General features: G+C 40.7%; 1 protein-coding gene across 7 annotated transcripts in view; it reads left to right on the forward strand.

The window, feature by feature from the left end:
* The first annotated feature begins 852 nt into the window (after positions 1-852).
* Positions 853-18,938, forward strand: part of ANO5 (anoctamin 5) — a 79,875-nt gene continuing 61,789 nt past the window's right edge. For 3 of the 7 annotated variants that reach the window (XM_070761875.1, XM_070761883.1, XM_070761892.1), the window contains exon 1: positions 1,134-1,275. In XM_070761875.1, the coding sequence (XP_070617976.1) occupies positions 1,215-1,275 (61 nt within the window). In that variant the 5' untranslated portion in view covers positions 1,134-1,214. Of the gene's footprint in view, positions 1,276-11,563; positions 11,876-18,938 lie in introns of those variants that run through there. The other 4 variants (XM_070761899.1, XM_070761856.1, XM_070761865.1 and 1 more) reach the window with 4 other exon arrangements.

Below are 18,938 nucleotides of genomic sequence, written 5' to 3' on the forward strand. Positions count from 1 at the left end.
ATTACTCTAAATAGGTAACATGATCCGTGCTTACACTAGCACTGATTATACCACCTAGTTAGGGTAATGAAATGTCTGTCAGAAAACAAGCAAGTTCAGAGAGCACTAAGGTCCCTCTAAGCCAGTGTTTCCCAACCTTGGCCACTTGAAGATATCTGGACTTCAACTCCCAGAATTCCCCAGCCAGCAGGCTGGGGAATTCTGGGAGTTGAAGTCCAAATATCTTCAAGTGGCCAAGGTTGGGAAACACTGCCCTAAACTACAAATATTCTCCTTTATCGATAGTCTTTCTCCCCCGGGGTGCGCTAATCTAGAAAAATAGCGAGTAAAAAACCCAAACTCATTATTATACCATATCTTCTAGCCCCTTGAAAAGACAAAGCCTTGCAAGAGCTGCTCTCGCGGATTATTAAGAATGAACTCATCGCAAGAACATTTCGAGTCACGTGACAAAAAACCCAAATCCCACCCTCCCTCCTCCACTTCGAGCAGCAGAAAGAATTGCAGGAAGGAAGACATGGAAAACCAGCTTCGGCTCTTTGGATTACTTTACTTGGTCAATGCAAATGCGGAGATGAACCGGCTCAATAAAAAAAAAAGAGAGAGAGAGAGGGAGTTCCACCCACAAAGCAGCATCAGCACCCAAAGACAGAACGGGAAGAGGGTGGAGAAAAGAAAGAGAGAGGGGGAGAAGGAATGACGGGGGCGGGGGGGGCGGAGGAAAGAGAGAAAGCGACGAGCCAAGCAGCGTGAAGCCTCGGCGCCTCTTTCTTTTTTGCCCTCCCCTCTTTCGCGCCGTGACGCAAGCTGTCGGGTAACCCGAAACTGCACATTGGCAAGGCGCGCGCACGCGGGGGGGAGCGCGCACAGACCCTGACTCACTCAAATCTTCCCTTCTTCCTCCCTCCCCCCCCGCTTTCAATCTTTTAAAGCCCTCCTTTTTTCATAACTCGGAGCCATCCTCCCCTCCCCGCACCCAAATCCTTCCGAGTGCCTGGAATTTGGTATGACAGAAACTCATTATGCCACTTCCCCGGGAAGACAGATAAGCAGGAGGCGGAGGATTTGACAAGGGGGGGAGGAGGAGGTGGCGCGCTCGCACCTCACCGAAGCCTGGCCCGCCCTCCATTTCTTTCTCAGTCTGACTTTGCCCGCTGGATTCCGGGCTGGTTTTTAAAAAAACCCTTCCCGCCAGCCTGCTTTTCTCAGCAGCCATGAACCGCGGGGGGAAGAAAAACGAGGAGACGCTCATCGAGATGGGGCTGACCAACGACGGTGAGTAGTAGGCCGAGAGGAGAAGGAGGAGGGGGCGGGTGATTTCGTCGTTCCCTCATTTGCAAGAGGGTTGCCCGAGAAGAAATCCCCGTCCTTTCATCTTCGACCAGATCTCGGGAATCCACCGGGCTGCTTCGATCCCCGCCGTTTTCATTGCTTTTCCCTTATTGCGATGCTGAAGGCTTGGGGGGCCCTTCTGCTTTCGGACATAACGGATCCGGAGTGGGTAGGGCGGTCCCGGCCTGACTGGTTAGCCGTGAACGTCCGGTGTTTTGCTTTCATAAAAATTAATGCTTTGGTTTAGGCGTGGGTTTTTTTCCCAGCTGTTCGTCCTTGTGGGGGAGTGAAGATCTGTGAAGTTGAGGTTCTGGAGTCAATCAGAAGAAAAACGTGGATTCGCTAGGCGGCCATAGCAAGAGGGCGGCGCCCTCCTAAAAATGTTGGCATTTCGTTTTTTACCCCACCCACCCAAAAAGCCTCTTCAGATGGTCAACCCTGCGTGCATTGTTCCACAAGATTGCACACTAATACACGTGCAAACAGAGTCTTGAAAAACAGGCAAGCCCTGCCTTCTGTTTAGTAGAAGTAACAGCAGGGAAGATTAGAGAGAATATATGATGGGCAATCGGTAATTTTGAAGTAGTTCGGGAATAAGCATATTTAATCACAATTCTCCAAGAAAGAGAAAAAAAATAGATTGCCCAAAGGAAGAAAAATATAGTCCCAAAGGTGCTTTTCCAGGAGACAACTGAACTTTCTTTTTCTTTTTGTCTTTGAAGACCTTGCACTTCTCATTCAAGAAACTTCTTCAGCTCTGTCTTTAAAGAAGCAAAACATCTGCAAAAGTGCCTTTGGGACAACTAAAGAGAATCTCTACAGACTGTTTTTTAAAAAAAGGCTTGCAGTTTTTTAAATTGTTTTTGAGACCAAAAGATATACTTTATTTGGATTTTATTTGGGCCTAGGCCTTTGTTCAGTTCCTTTTAAGTGAGAAGCATTAAATGCATGAGAGAGATGCTATTGTAGGAGAGGAAGTAATAAAATGATGGGGGTAGGAACACATTTTAATAGAATTGTATAGTGCAGGGGTGTATGACATGTGGACTACAACTCCCAGAATTCCTGAGCCAATCATGCTAGCTCAGGAATTCTGGGAGTTGAAGTCCACATATCATCGAAGAGCCAACTTTGCCTACCCCTGGCATAGTGTATTGGTGGTTATTGAAATGGATGTCCAAGTGCCCCTTCTATGTTGGTTGAGGCAGGCAGGATTCCCTTGAGTACCATTTGTTGGGGGTCAAAGGAAAGGGAGGGTTTTGCCTTCTCTTTCTGCTCAAGATCCCCAAGTACAATTGGTGGGCCACCATGTGACACAGAATGCTGGACTTGATGGAATTTGGCCGGATTCAGCATGGCTCTTCTTATGTTCTTATGAATTGGGAAGAAGGCTTTGTGTCAGCTGTCCAAATAACATCCGAGAATGGCTTTGGCCTGACAGTTTGTCTTTCTTCCCAGGACTGCTTAAAGTCCCATTTCACCTGATGGCATCGGAAGTTACTTTAGATCAGTGCTTCCCAAAATGGGCAGTATCACACCCTGTGTGTGTGTGTGGAATGACTTGTGGTGGGGGGTGCTAAGAGGCAAGGGAGGCAGCAAGGGGATACTAAGAGGCAAGGGTGGTGGCAGAGCAGTGCTGGAGGTCCCTTGCAGGGTGCAATTCTGGGGCTCTGTTGGCCAGCAGACAGGGAAGACCACATGGAAGGCAGGAGAGCATGTCTGGCAGGGAAGGGAATAAATGGAGGATTGGCAGGAGGGGATGCATGTCCCTCCAGGATGGAGAGTGGAGCAAGAGAAGGCACAACAGGGTGCACTGCCCCGGCCCGCTCAACAGCACTTCTTCTGGCCCATCTGCCTCATGGCACTATGAATGAGACAATCGGCTGCACCTTCCTGCCTGACCTTCCTCACCAGGTACTGCTGCACCCTGTCCAGTTCCGTTCACCACTACTTCCCAATAACTTCCCAGTAGACAGATGGAGCAAGGGGGGGCAGGAGCACTTGGGCCCAGCTGTTACTCGACTTACCTTACTGGTGAGGCTCAAAGATCACCCAGCTACTGTCTCCCTGCTCCATCAATACCACCGCCAACCTGGAGACTGCACTCTGGGATGGCACATGATAGGCGATGCACCGCTGCCAAGCAGGAGCTTGATTGCTACTGCTACTGCCTTGGTTGCCTCTCGCCTTCCCGGCTTTGGCTCCAGGACCTTCACGGACTGGAAAGCATTGGGGCACACACCTATGGAGCTCCACTGGCCTCAGGGGTCCACCAGCCCAGTGGGGCAGGGAGAAAGTGGTGCTGCCTGGAGAGCTGGCAGATAGGTGTGTTGGGCAGTCTCCGAGCCTTGCCAGGAGAGTAAAGTGAGCACTGGCCAAAGCACTTTCTTCCTTCTCATGCCACCGAGAAGAGAGAAAGAGAAAGAAAGAAGATTGGGAAAGGCATGGACGTTTCTCATAGGACACACTCACTTTATCACATCCAAATATACCTCCACACATGGAACTATTTTATAAGCCATAAACTCTCTGTCAGGAATCCCCCATTTTGGGACTTGGTGAGTAATTTGGAATTTTAGAAGCATCTCATAGCTTCTGTTACAAGATATTTGCCTTGGGGGAGGTTGCTTTCTACTGCAGAAGAAAGAGAGAGAGGAAGGGAGTGAAGGAAGGAGGAAGGTAGGAAAAGAAAGAGAAGGAGAAAAAAGAAAGATGGAAGGAAGGAAGATAGAAAGGGAGGCAGGAAAGGAGGGAGGAAGGAAGGTTGGGAGGGAGGGAGGGAGGAAGAGAGGGAAGAAGACTTGGGAAACTGGTACCAGTTCATCAAGCCTATCCATCATATTAAGAATTTACTAAACAGTAAAGTAGTTACTAAATTTTACCGAGTTTACTAAGTTAGTAGTTAGTAAGGTTCTTGATAAATGACTATCAAACTTTGAAAACCTGGTATCACTGGATCAGGTTCAACAATTTGGTAGAATTAACAAAACATAGAAACATAGAAGTCTGAGGGCAGAAAAAGACCTCATGGTCCATCTAGTCTGCCCTTATACTATTTTCTGTATTTTATCTTAGGATGGATATATGTTTATTCCAGGCATGTTTAAATTCAGTTACTGTGGATTTATCTACCATGTCTGCTGGAAGTTTGTTCCAAGGATCTACTACTCTTTCAGTAAAATAATATTTTCTCACGTTGCTTTTGATCTTTCCCCCAACTAACTTCAGATTGTGTCCCCTTGTTCTTGTGTTCACTTTCCTATTAAAAACACTTCCCTCCTGGACCTTATTTAACCCTTTAACATGTTTAAATGTTGCAATCATGTCCCCCCTTTTCCTTCTGTCCTCCAGACTATACAGATTGAGTTCATTAAGTCTTTCCTGATACGTTTTATGCTTAAGACCTTCCACCATTCTTGTAGCCCTTCTTTGGACCCGTTCAATTTTGTCAATATCTTTTTATAGGTGAGGTCTCCAGAACTGAACACAGTATTCCAAATGTGGTCTCACCAGCACTCTATATAGCGGGATCATAATCTCCCTCTTCCTGCTTGTTATACCTCTAGCTATGCAGCCAAGCATCCTACTTGCTTTCCCTACCGCCTGACTGCACTGTTCACCCATTTTGAGACTGTCTGAAATCACTACCCCTAAATCCTTTTCTTCTGAAGTTTTTGCTAACACAGAACTGCCAATACAATACAGTGGTACCTCGAGATACGAGTTTAATTCGTTCCGGACCTGCGCTCTTAAGTCGAGCAGCTCTTATCTCGAACGACTTTTCCCCATAGGAATTAATGTAAATAATTTTAATTGGTTCCAGCCCTCAAAAAACTCACAAAGTTAGTCTAAATTATGCAAAAAGACATGTTTTTAATGAAGAAATGTACATGTACATATAAATGAATAATGAAGTTTCTTTCACTTAACTTGTAAACTTTCTTAAACTTTTAAATTTACATATGTACACAGTAGCCTAATCATCTGAAAGAAAGAAAGAAAGAAAGAGGGAAGGGACAGGAACAGAGGAAGGGAGCAAGGAAACTTATGAAAGGGGAGAGTAAGAGAGGAAGGACTGAAGGGAGGGAGGGAGGGAAGAAGGTAGGAAGGAGAAAGAAAAGAAGAAATAGAGGAAGGGAAGGTAAAAGAGAGAAAGAAAAAGAGCAAGAAAGAAAAAGAGAAAGAAAGAAAGAAAGAAAGGGGGAAGGGACAGGAACAGAGGAAGAAAGCAAGGAAACTTATGAAAGGGGAGAGTAAGAGAGGAATGAGTGAAGGGAGGGAGGGAAGAAGGTAGGAAGGAGAAAGAAAAGAAGAAATAGAGGAAGGGAAGGTAAAAGAGAGAAAGAAAAAGAGCAAGAAAGAAAGCAAGAAAGAGAAAGAAAGAAAGAAAGAAAGAAAGGGGGAAGGGACAGGAACAGAGGAAGGAAGGAAGGAAACTTATGAAAGGGGAGAGTAAGAGAGGAAGGACTGAAGGGAGGGAGGGAGGGAAGAAGGTAGGAAGGAGAAAGAAAAGAAGAAATAGAGGAAGGGAAGGTAAAAGAGAGAAAGAAAAAGAGCAAGAAAGAAAGAAAGAGAAAGAAAGAAAGAAAGAAAGGGGGAAGGGACAGGAACAGAGGAAGGAAGCAAGGAAACTTATGAAAGGGGAGAGTAAGAGAGGAATGAGTGAAGGGAGGGAGGGAGGGAAGAAGGTAGGAAGGAGAAAGAAAAGAAGAAATAGAGGAAGGGAAGGTAAAAGAGAGAAAGAGAAAGAAAGAAAGAAAGGCAACTTCAAAGAAAGGCTCACTGAGCATCTCTCACTCTCTCTCTCTTTCTATCCCTCTTTCTTTCTTTCTCTTCCTTTCTCTCTCTCCTCTTCCTTTATCTCCTCTCTCTCTCTCTCCCTCTTTCTCTCCCCCTCTCTCTTTCTCTCTCCCCCTCTTTCTATCTCTTCTTCTCACTTTCTCTCTCTTGCTATCTCTTTCTCTCCCCCTTTCTCACTCTGTTGCTATCTCTCCCCCCTCTCCCTCTCTCTTTCTCCCTCTCCCCCCTCCCTCTTTCTCTCTCTCTCCCCCTCTTTCTATCTCTTCTTCTCACTTTCTCTCTCTTGCTATCTCTCTCTCTCCCCCCTCTCTCTTTCTCTCGGTTAATGCAAAGAGCCGCTGCAGCCCGCCGTCCCCAGGAAAGCAGGACCGCTCCGAAGCCTGCCCATGTCGTGAAGGGGCTCGGCGGGAGAGCACGGAAGAGCAACAGCCGTGGGAGACGAAGGGAGAGAAGCCGGCAGAACCGCCTTGAAGGCATCCAGCCGTCCCAGGCGCGTCTCGGGGTCTGCCTTGGCGCATAACTTTGCTGAGAGCACTTTCGTCCCGGGCTCATCCCCCGCCGCCTGCTTTTCTCTCTCTCCTTCCCTGCGCCGCTGCTCCGCTCGATCGGAGGCTCCGGAGACCTGCCTTTTCTCCCCCTTCCCCGCCGCCACCGCCCGCTGGCTGCGAGCGCTCTGCCAGGCGGCCAGGAGGCATTCAGCGCATGGAGGAATGGGAAGCTCAAACGCCGGTGGCTTCAGCTTCCCATTCCTCCATGCACTTCGCCCTGAATGCTTCCTGGCCGCCTGGCAGAGCGCTCGCAGCCCGCCGTCCCCAGGAAAGCAGGACCGCTCCGAAGCCTGCCCACGTCGCGAAGGGGCTCGGCGGGAGCGGCGCGGGTGTTTTAAAATGTGGCAGCCGGCCTGGGGGGTTCGGGGGCTTCCCCCCGAGCCCCCCAGGCCGGCTGCCACGTTTTAAAACACCCGCGCCACTTCGCAGCTGTCTCCTGAAGCCGAACGCGGAAGTTAGCGTTCGGCTTCAGGAGACAGCTCCTTGGCGCTCGTATCCCGAATGTGAGCTCGGGAGGCGAACAAAAATGTCGCTCCCCTCCCAGCTCTTATCTCGAGTAGCTCGTAAGTAGAGCTGCTCGTATGTCGAGGTTCCACTGTACTCAGATTGAGGATTCCTTTTCCACAAGTGCATTATTTTACATTTGGAAACATTAAACTGCAGTTTCCATTGCTTTGACCATTTATCTAGTAAAGCTAAATCATTTACCATATTACAGACGCCTCCAGGAATATCAACCCTATTGCACACTTTAGATTTTTAAATTGGATTTTGAAAAAAAAAGTGCAGTTAATTGTTGCAGTTTTGAATTTCACTGTTACTATTTCCCTTAGTGGGCCATGTAAACTGCTATTCCTAACAATGCTATTGTGGGGGGCACTAAGGATGACTTTGTAGCACCAAGGGGCAGTGGATTGAAAAAGTTTAGGAACTATTGCTTTAGACCTTCAACTTGATGGTCCTATGTTCCTCTTCCTGTTTGATGTTAACATTTACTTTTGTTGTGATCTTTCTGCTCATTTTCTCCTATTTGTCTTCCATGATGTTCTCATTGGAAAAAGATAAAGCAAGATGGAGTGATTATTGGGTTAGGCTAGGAGAGGGGTTAGCAACCTGCGGCTCTGGAGCTGCATGTGGCTCTTACATCCCTCTGCTTTGGCTCCCTGTCGCTGAAAATATGTGTCACAACTGCCAAGTTTACTGAGCTTTTTGACTCCCAGTAGGCCGACCATCCAAGAAAAGAAAAGTTTCAGAAGAAAACATAATATTTCATTCAACTATATATGCTAGTTTTGTGGATGCTCAGGAAATAGTCAGGCATGGGAAGATTTTTGTGGTGCTTGGTGTTTTCTTTCTGTGGGAAATGGGTCCAAATGGCTCTCTGAGTGTTTAAGGCTGCTGACCCCTGGGTTTAGGATTATAGTGTTAGCTATATGTACTTCTTTTCCTATAAAATGTTAATTGCCATTAACACAGATTATTGAATTTTTTGAGAGTGTCCAAGAAGCACACTGAGTGTTCCAGTCATGTCCAAGAGCTACCTATAGTTGGACTCTTCTCAGAATTTCTCAGAATTCTAAGCCTTCTCAGAATTTAATCCACATACTTTAGTATCTTTTTGCAGCAGTTCAGCAGTTAGGCTGTACATTTTATGGGCAATGAAGTCGATATTAAGACAGATTGTGTTTTCAGGTAGAACATAAGTTTATTTATTTATTTAGAAAACCCATTTGCCATTCATCTTGAGTTGGGGAGGTGGGATTGAAATTTAATTAGTCAACCACCTCGAGCATGAAGCTCCCCCATTGGGTCCCCAAACCATCTTGAGGAGTCAGGTTTTCAGGCTCTTTCAAAACATCAGAGGGTGGGATCTAATCTCAGTTCAGGAGGTAAGATGTTCCAGAGGGCAGGAGCCATGGCAGAGAAGGCTCTTTTCTGGTAGCTCACTAGCCAAAATTCCTTACTGACAGGATCCCCAGTATGCCCCCAATGCCAGCAGAGATGGGATGGACCAGTTGCTGATATGGCTTCTCAAGTAGCCTGGTCGCATACCATGCAGGCCTTTAAACCAGGTAAAATTCAAGCTGTTGAAGCAAACCAATGTGACTTATAAAGCAGTGATATAACATGGTCTACTCTAGAGGCCCTAAGAACTGCCCACACCATTGCACTCTCTGTCAATGCTTTCAAGAATAGAGCAAATTGCAATAGTCCAAACATGAGATGATTAGGGTTTGGATGCCTGAGTGCAGGGTTGAGTGCCATCATGTGCCAGGAGCGGGGGAGTCACACACACATGCACGTCCCCCCCACATGGAATTATGGACGTGGACACGCATCTGCACTCAAGTGCTCCCCCACTCTTGGCACGCGATGGCAAAAGGTTAGTCATCACTGATATAATGTATGTGAAGTAGCTGTGCATCTGAATACTAATAAAAAAAATATGGCTTTCCTTCACGCAGGACTAGATTGGACTCCTTTAAAAAGAAAGGCATATTTTTGCGAGATTTCTTCTGATCTTGACTTAAGTATTAGATATCCAAGTTAATAGCAACTCAACATGTTGACTTTTTAGCTGTACATTATTTGTAAACAGGGCATCACAGTTCATCCTCAATCAGCCCGCTCCCTATTAGGTTCATTTGTTTGTGGTTTTCTTGTCACTTCCAAAGTCACATTTGCTTGGCAAGAGACAGAATATTCTTTGTCACTTTGTCTGGATATTAGAACTTTATGCTTAGGGACATTTGCCTAGTATTTCCTTGTTTGGCCTCCCACTTCAGTATTAAAACATTCCTGTTTAATTTTTTGTTTTTTTAAAGTCAATTTTGTTGATTTTCTCCCATAAGTCTGCGGAGAGGGGCGGCATACAAATCTAATTAATAATAATAATAATAATAATAATAATAATAATAATAATAATAATAATAATTTTCAATCTTTCTGGCATTTACTCCCCCCTCCCATTCCCATTTCTCCTGAATTTTTATGTTGTTCTGTTTTATTAACATTTTGTAAATATATTGTTATATTAATTTATATTACAGACTTTTTTTTACTTTATCTTAGATTTCTAGGTTGTCTTGGGTTGCATGATGAAAAGTATGATAGAAATATAAATCAGTTATGAATAAAAAGCAAAATTACATTGAGTTTTGCTTCTACTAGACATCAAGCATAAGCTATTTGCCAGTGCAGTGAATAAGATAATTCTGGTACTGATATTTCCTTTTTCTGCCTTTGAGTTTCACCCTTTTATTCTGATGAGCCATATTCAACAGCCTACAAAATGCTGAAACATACAATTATGAAATAGTTTAAAATATACACGCAATCCTTGATTTACGGCCACAATTTGAGCCCAAAATTTCTGTTGCTCAGTGATACACTTGTTAAGTGAGTTCTCCCCATTTTATGACTATGCTTGCCACATTTGTTAACTGAATCTCTGCAGTTGTTAAATTAATAACATGGTTGTGAAGTGAATCTGGCTTCCCCATTGACTTTGCTTATCAGATGATTGTAAAATTCGGTAATGTGTCTCTTTGAAACGCAAGCATTATAATAAGTTGTCAAGCATCTGAATGTAAATCACACGGTCAAGCAGATGCAGGTTGGAGATTGGAGATGGGGCAAAAGTTGTGTAATGTGGCTGAATCCTAGGATGGACTTTTGAAAAGTTGTTATAAGTATCCTTATAATTATGAGATGAGATATACAGTACCAGCATAAGTTGAAAGTGAAAGTTTGTTACTATCATGGAAAATATGTTTTCTGTGCTAATTATAATATGATTTGAGAAACATTTCACTTTTCAAAAACATTGTCTAAATTATTTATAGCATTTTAAAGTCATTTTCTGGAAGCAGACTGTAATGGAATTATTTCTCTATGACTAAGGGAAAGGTTAATATTTGCAAAGTACATAGCTGATGGTATTCTAAAAGCTTTTACTGAGCATGTTTTGTAAGAGGAGAAAAATCATTACATTTAATTTTGAACTGCATTTTTTGACTGCTCCTCCTTGAAGAAAACTATAGTGGTAGTTTTTTTTGACATTTTCCCATCAAAAGTAAAGAGCTCATGTTTTCTCTTCAAGCTCTTTATTCAAAAGATGAAGCATGTTATGTTTGAACTGGATGCCCTCCTCTCCCCCTGAAACTTTAGCCTTCTGGTTTGCAATTTTTATTTTGTATCTTGAAGATGTATTAAACTATTCTGATGATATTAGATCCTGGTAATATCAAACAAAACTTTTCTTTCTATCATGCCAGTAAATACCAAGGGCATCCATTGCAAATCAAAGTTTTGTTAAAATGCTAAACAAGCATTATGATTTAAGCACTAACCCTTATTTGTCAAAACATGCCAGTTCAATTAAAAAAATATAAAGAGTAGAGTTCACAACAAAGCATGTATTTTATAATTGGTCATTTTTGTCTCATTGCTATCCCCACACATATTCACAGCATTTGCATATTCAAATATATGGAACACTAATCTCTCAGTCATATAACTGAATATACATATACATTTCCTCAACTTGGGAGCAGTAGAATGGCTAGAGGAAAAGTTTCTATGTCTGTTTGAAAACTGGAAAATATGTTATTTTCTGATAATCTTTTCAATCCATTCCTCAGATGTCATGCTTTTAAAGTGCCTATTTTTAATGACAATGTCAATGAACATGTTACTTAAAACGAATTTTAAAAATTAGTAAAGCTTTTGGGAAGTTATTCAGAGAAGCATTCAAAAGTTCTATTTTTCTGTTTGCTGATTAAAAACATAGACTCTTCCTTATCTTCTGTATGAATGACTGCCTGCCTCTAAAAGAAACTTTGGAATCATGTTACATTTGCTTTGCATATTTCTTTAAGTTTAGGAAAGGTGACTCGGTGTAGATCTCTAAAAAGGCAGGACACAGCCACTCATTTCGTCTCTCCTGCCCTTTGACTGAAAAATGAAGCTGTATTTATTCACCATAAGTCATATACCAGGTTTGATACACTAATTTAAAGAAGATGAGCTAATTTAAAGAACAATGATAGTTATTTTGCTTTTTAAAGTAGCATAGTGGTCTGTTAAAGGGCTAGTAAAAGTATTGTAGGCAATTGTGTTATAGCACTACAGAAATCTTCCTCTCAACTATTTCCTTCAGCTCTGCACAAAGATGGAATTTCTTCTTGCCTCAGGTGAGCAAAAAGATAGAATTTTTGAAATTTAGATGCCTCAAGTATTTGAAGTGTTAGAATGAGGTAAGATACAGATGCATACCAGCAATAAATAATTTTACATAGATTATGGCTATATTTGCATTTCTTGTCATAATTGATTTAATCATGGTTTATTTATCTCAGTTTGGGTTTTTTATGATACATTGTATGTAAACTAATGTACTTTATATTTATTCATAGAATTCTATACATAGAATTAAAATATAAACTCTTAAAACCCAAATTGTGGATGTGGCATGTTTTCTATATAAGGTTGTAGCCTAAGAATGGTTTCTACTTGGACTTAATGTCTTTACTTTTACTTTAAAAGTAATGTTATAGTTATTCTATGCATTGAGGCATATTCCCCATTTTTTATTCTGTGATTGTTATTAAATACTTTTTAAGAAGCTAAAAACTAATTTAATATTAAATTAGAGAAAAAAAGAAAAAATGAAGAGAAAACTAAAATCTTAAAGAAAAAGTAAAAGAAATAGAAAAGAATGAAAAAAGATACACAGTGGTAGTTTTTAATCTTTACGCCAGATTAAGTTTACATCTTAATCTATGGTAACAATATAACTCCTTTTTCTATATCTTGTCTAATCATCCAAACTACAGATCACAAGTTCATTTTTTGTTCCTGTTTCATGAAAAAAAATCAACAACGGGTTTCTGTCAGCATGCATAACCACTTCCATAGTATTACCACAAACTCTTGAAGGAGGGTAATACCGCTTCCATAGTATTACCACAAACTCATGAAGACTACATGATGCCAAACGTTTTGCACATGCTAATAAAACTGGTATAATAAACCTGTTTAAATCTGGCAATTGTCAGATGTGTTAATAGTGTTATATGTGTTGCCATGTAACATGCAATTTATTTCTTCTACACTCTCCCAGTAAACATGAGATAAATTTGGTATTTGGGCCTTATGTATGTCAGAAATTTTTCAGAAGTGCTTCACAAGAGTACACAATCTCCATAAAAACCACAGGGTTCTTTTCTAGGCTCTGAAAATGAGGTTTTAAAGAGTCTTCTCATTAGCTAACATGGTTTAAATCTATGACAATTTCATGAATAGATGGCAGGTATTGCACTAGTGCCTGGTTCAAAATGATTTTTTTAAAAAAATCTTGTTTTGAAGCAGGAACAGCTCTAATGACTATTCTCAAGGTAGTACTTAACCAAATGTATTTTTGGTTTGTTGAACATCTCTTACAGAATAATTAACTTACCCTTGGGATGATGCCTACATTATGTTTATGTGTTTATTATGTATCCAGCTCAACAGTTGCAGTCTCTATGTACAGTATACCTATTTAAAATACGAGATAAGAAATACATTATTATTTTAACCAAGTGACTGAAGTGATACAATGAAGTACAACATCTAATGCATGTTCCCATGGGATACGGAACTTAAACAATTTAAGATTGTGGTTTTTTAAAATTTAATTTTGTGGCATGCATTATCAAGCAGATAATTGTTATTCATTCTCTTGTTGATATTAATGGGCAGAAAGGTCTGAGAAGGGCACTCAGGGAAGTGTGAGATGAAATAAGGCAATTTTAAATTCAGCAGATTGAATTATTTTGTTGCTACAAATGATTCCAATTTCTTTTTTTTTCATTTCTTGATAACATGCTAGATTCATCAACTGTTGACTCCTGTGACAACTAAACCCCAGTGATCTCTTGTTACATAGTTTGTGGAGAACATTTCCTCATTTTCCTATATGAGTTTACTCTGCAGGAGTAATCAATATAGTCATTAAGCATTAACACTGACTGGATAATATATAATTAATCTATGCATGTCTGTATAAAAATACTAGGAAATAAAATAAAATATTCCTTAAAACTTTAACGATTAGCTGCCATTGAAAGATCAAATAAATAATTTTCTTTTGAAATATTAACTTTGAAACTTTGGAAAAATATTTCCCCAGGTAGTGTAGGATTAGGCATTCCTGGCTCAAAATACAGTATATTGTTGAAGACTATTTTCCTAAGCTCATGTTGAATGTAATGATTTTAGGAACTAATTTCAGTTGAAAACAAAATATTTGTGAGATACTTTAATATTAAAATCTGTTACACAGATTATTGTGTTTATCTATAATTTCTTAATTTGGTCAGTGTTTTATTTATTCATTCATTTTAAAAAACATTTTGATAAGAGTATATGCTTTAGGATTCTCCAGGAACCCTAATATTTACAGGTACAGTTCTATTTTATAATTTGGCATTCTAAGTTGTGGATCCATCCCCCCACCCAGCAGAAGTGTTTTAATATCTGGAACATTTCAGAAGTATCAAGAATATGGCAAGATGTTAGAACTGCCTGTGTCAGTGACTGCTCCTAAATTTGGTCATTGGTCTTTAATTTTATTTCTTAGTTTGATTTTGAAAATTATACAGTGGTCTCTGGTTTGTTATTCAAAGAGGTTTTCTAAACTACAAGTTAGGAGATCCAAGAAGCTATAGTTAGCAAATGTTGAGCAAGCCTGACAACTAAATACAGAAAATAGATACTTAAAAACAACAATACCCAAAGCTATGATAAAGCTAACAGCCATTTCTTAATTTGTCATGTGCTTATCCCAAAGCTAAATGATAAAGGGGATTTCACAATTATTTCAAGGAGAGAAAGACTATACTGTATTTCTAAGTTTAAAACTAATCTCAGAAATATATTGGATTTAAACACTTCAAAACCTGGAAGATTATATGGGCTAACTATGGTAGAAATTGTAATCAAATATCTCTGAAGCACTTCATTTGAAGGGGGGTGTTGTGCAATTAAACATTAGAAACACTTAAAATAGCAATTGAAACCAAAACCATAGAAGTGAACTTATTAATAAGCTAATCAACACTAAAAAACCTGTTAAAAATGTCTTTCAAATGTTTTTTTTAAAAGCTAATAGGGAATGCATTTCTAAAAATTAGTTCAACAATGCCTTACAACTTGAAGGCTAGTCTCCTCAGATGATTTCAGTGAATTGAAATTATGATGAAGATTCATCATAAAGAAAGAAGCATGTTTTATCAAATAGAATGGAGCAATCCAAAGTTTTTCAAACTTTCTGATGAGTAGACTTCAACTCTAAGAATTCTGGCTTGGCAATTCAGGGAATTGAAGTCCATACATCTGAAAGTTTCCAAAACGTTGGTCTAATGACCAGCACTTGGTATTGCTTCATATGTAAATTGGCAACCAGCTTTAAACACCAGTGTGATTTTTTTTCACAACTCAACCTGTCAGTATTTACACAACTGAAGTTTCCAGAGCAGGCACAAAGATCCCATAGAATCTATAATAGTGGTTAAACCTAGAGTTATCATCACATATATTTTGAAGGACATGTTCCTGAAAGAGATTCCTTTGTCCTAGCTCATGAATTGATGATGTTCCTAGAATTGCCTCAGTTGGAGAACAATGGTGAGATTTGGGTTCAGAAGCAACCTTAACTACATCTATTCTGACTGAATGGATTTCCATTCAGAATAAGCCAATTTATGATGTCTCTTGAATTAGAACTTTTCGTGATAAACAAGTCTGTCTAATGGTTCATATCCATTTGGTAGGAGTGAAGGTCATAAACAATTATGGCTGGTTTAACTCATGCATTTTCAAACAAGCCATTTAAGCACAAATTGCAGTAACCAGTGTTCAAAAGCATGTGTCACCATAGCTACCCTGAAATAGGCAAGGGAGTTGAGAGATTTGGAAACTGAGAACCAAACAAGCAATGGAAAGAAAGATTTAAGCAGAGAAACATTTAACCAACAGTTAGCAATACCGCAAAGCTACAGCCCATCTAAACCACATCCAAAAGCTACTGTTTTTTCACAACTTGAAAGCCTACTGTGACATTAGCTTGACTGCAGTTCCTAGAGGAGGAAAATCAAAATGTTTCCTTTTTATTCTTGTTGTGATTTAAGTTTCTTAAGAAGGGTGTGAACCACCAGTATCAAACTTGCAACATCATGTTGTCATGACATATCCCAACTGTTTCCTCCTTTTCTAAATGTGTAAGTGTGGCCAGGGCATGATGCATCCAGCCCACGGGCTATGAGTTTGACACCCCTGATATAAACTATATCGTATTTCACGATATAAATAATACATGGCAATTATGACCTTGGCTTTTATGGAATTTCCTCTTTACTATACAGTGGTACCTCATGATACGAACCCCTCATCTTACAAACAGCCCGAGATACGAACCTGGGGTTCAGAAAATTTTTGCCTCTTCTTATGAACTTTTTTCTTCTTATGAACCCGCCGCCGCCGAGAAGCCCCACCGCCTGGCTGTCGCTTTTTGAAACAGCTGGGGGGCTTCCCAGCGTCCTCCTGAACCCAAACGCCAAACCTGAACTTCCGGGTTCGGCCTTTGGGAAGCCACCGAGAAGCCCCCTGGCTGTTTTAAAAGGTGGCAGCCGGGCGGCGGGGCTTCCCAGCAGCCTCCCAAATGCCGAACCCGGATGTTCGGCAAAAGTTCGGGATCGGGAGGCCGCTGGGAAGCCCCGCCGCCCAGCTGTCACCTTTTAAAACAGCCGGAGGGCTTCCTAGTGGCCTCCCGAACCCGAACGCCAAACCCGAACTTCTGGGTTCGGCGTTCGGGAGGCCGCTGGGAAGCCCCACCGCCCAGCTGTCACCTTTTAAAACAGCCGGGGGGCTTCTCGGCGGCCTCCCGAACGCCGAACCCAGAAGTTTGGGTTTGGCGTTTGGGTTCGGAAGGACACTGGGAAGCACCCCCGGCTGTTTCAGAAGGTGACAGCCAGGCGGCGGTGTTTTTTTTCGTTGGTTTTTTTTTCGTTGCACGGATTAATTGATTTTACATTGTTTCCTATGGGAAACAATGTTTCGTCTTACGAAGTTTTCGTCTTACGAACCTCCCCCTGGAACCAATTAGGTTTGTAAGACGAGGTATTACTGTATTTGTGATTGAAACACTTGCCATTTGGTTGTCAAACTCTCCTACAACTTTTCAGAGACAGATTCTGAATACCTTATTACTGTTATCATCCCTAATGCCCCTTTTGTCATTTTGGGAGATCCCAAAAACCTGGTTTTATGTTAACAGACCTGACACTCTTGGAAAACTTGAGTTTTGCTTAGATGGCTCCATTATTGAGGTGTCCATTTTTATCCTCTGTTCCTGTTGGGCTTTGCCTATTTGTTTTTATACTACTTATTTCTTAATGCAAAAAATAGTCATAATAAAAATGGTTTTTTTTTAAAAAAAAGCTTAAAATCTATATTTTTATGACTACTTTTATGAACTATTCACAGAGGTAGGCATTATTGGAATTTAGCCTCTCAACCATCTGGATAGCATCAGGAGACTATTTGGTGGTGTGATTACATCATAGGAAAGATTGATGTGCGTTTATGAAGGTGTTTTTGTAATTTTATGGTGTAATGGAAGTGGGAAGCAAATTATTTATACACCCGCTCTTTCTACCCTTTAAAATAGTCCTGAAATTGTGCCATTAAATTTTGAAAGTAAAACCTGGCACAGTTTGAATATTAAGTTAGGTATGGATATTTAAAACTATTTTTAGTTTAACAGTATGAAATAACAAACTACAATAACTAGAGTTTGACATAGTAATTTGTACTTATTAATTCTGTTAAAATTATCATTTAAGTCTGGCTGACAGAGCAAACTGAGATTAATCTAAAATGAAAATAAATGCTATTCAGTTCTTTCATAAAGCCACACTGGTGACAAAGGGAAGAACTATAGCAGAACATAAGGACCCAGGGGAAGAGCCTTCTCTGTGGCGGTCCCAACCCTCTGGAACCAGCTCCCCCTGGAGATTAGGACTGTCCCCACCCTCCTTGCCTTTCGTAAACTTCTTAAAACCCACCTCTGCCATCAGGCATGGGGGAACTGAGACATATCCCCTTGCCTATGCAGTTTTATATATGGTATGTTTGTGTGTATGCTTTTTTATATAATGGGGTTTTTAGGCTTTTAATGTAAAATTGTTATTTTAGACTTTAATATTAGATTTGCTATTGTATATTGTTTGTCACTGCTGTGAGCCACCCCGAGTCTACGGAGAGGGGTGGCATACAAATCTAATAAATAATAATAATTATTAATAATAATAATAGAATAGAATAGAATAGAATTTTATTGGCCAAGTGTGATTGGACACACAAGGAATTTGTCTTGATGCATATGCTCTCAACGTACATAAAATAAAATATACATTTGTCAAGAATCATGTGATACAACACTTAATGATTGTCATAGGGGTCAAATAAGCAATGAAGAAGCAATATTAATAAAAATCTTAGGATATACGCAACAAGTTACAGTCATACAGTCAACATGGGAGGAAATGGGTGATAGGAATAATGAGAAAAACTAGTAGAATAGAAGTGCAGATTTAGTAGAAAGTCTGACAGTTTTGAGGGAATTATTTGTTTAGTAGAGTGATGGCGTTCGGGAAAAAACTGTTCTTGTGTCTAGTTGTCTTGGTGTGCAGTACTCTGTAGCGACGTTTTGAGGGTAGGAGTTGAAACAATTTGTGTCCAGGATGCGAGGGGTCAGTAAATATTTTACCCGCCCTCTTTTTGGCTCGTGCAGTATACAGGTCCTCAATAATAATAATAATAATAATAATAATAATAATAATAATAATAATAATAGCCATGTTGAATCAGGCCAAAGCCCATTGAGTCCAGCATTCTGTGTCATACAGTTGCCCACAAATTGTACATGGGGATTTTGAGCAGAAACAGAAGGCAAAACCCTCCCTTTCCCTTGACCCCCAACAAATGGTACTCAAGGGAATCCTGCCTGCCTCAACCAACATGTCACATGGACATCCATTTCAATAACCACTGATACACTTGGCATCCATGAATCTGTCTAATCCTGCCTTGAAGCTATCAAGGCTGACAGCTGTCACAATCTCTTCTGGAAGTGAATTCCCTAAACCAACGACCCTCTGGGTGAAGAAATTTTTCCCTTTATTTGTCCTCACTTTCTTACCTATGAGCTTTAGA

This window comes from Erythrolamprus reginae, chromosome 1 (assembly GCF_031021105.1).
Source record: "Erythrolamprus reginae isolate rEryReg1 chromosome 1, rEryReg1.hap1, whole genome shotgun sequence".
Classification (NCBI taxonomy): Eukaryota; Metazoa; Chordata; class Lepidosauria; order Squamata; family Dipsadidae; genus Erythrolamprus; species Erythrolamprus reginae.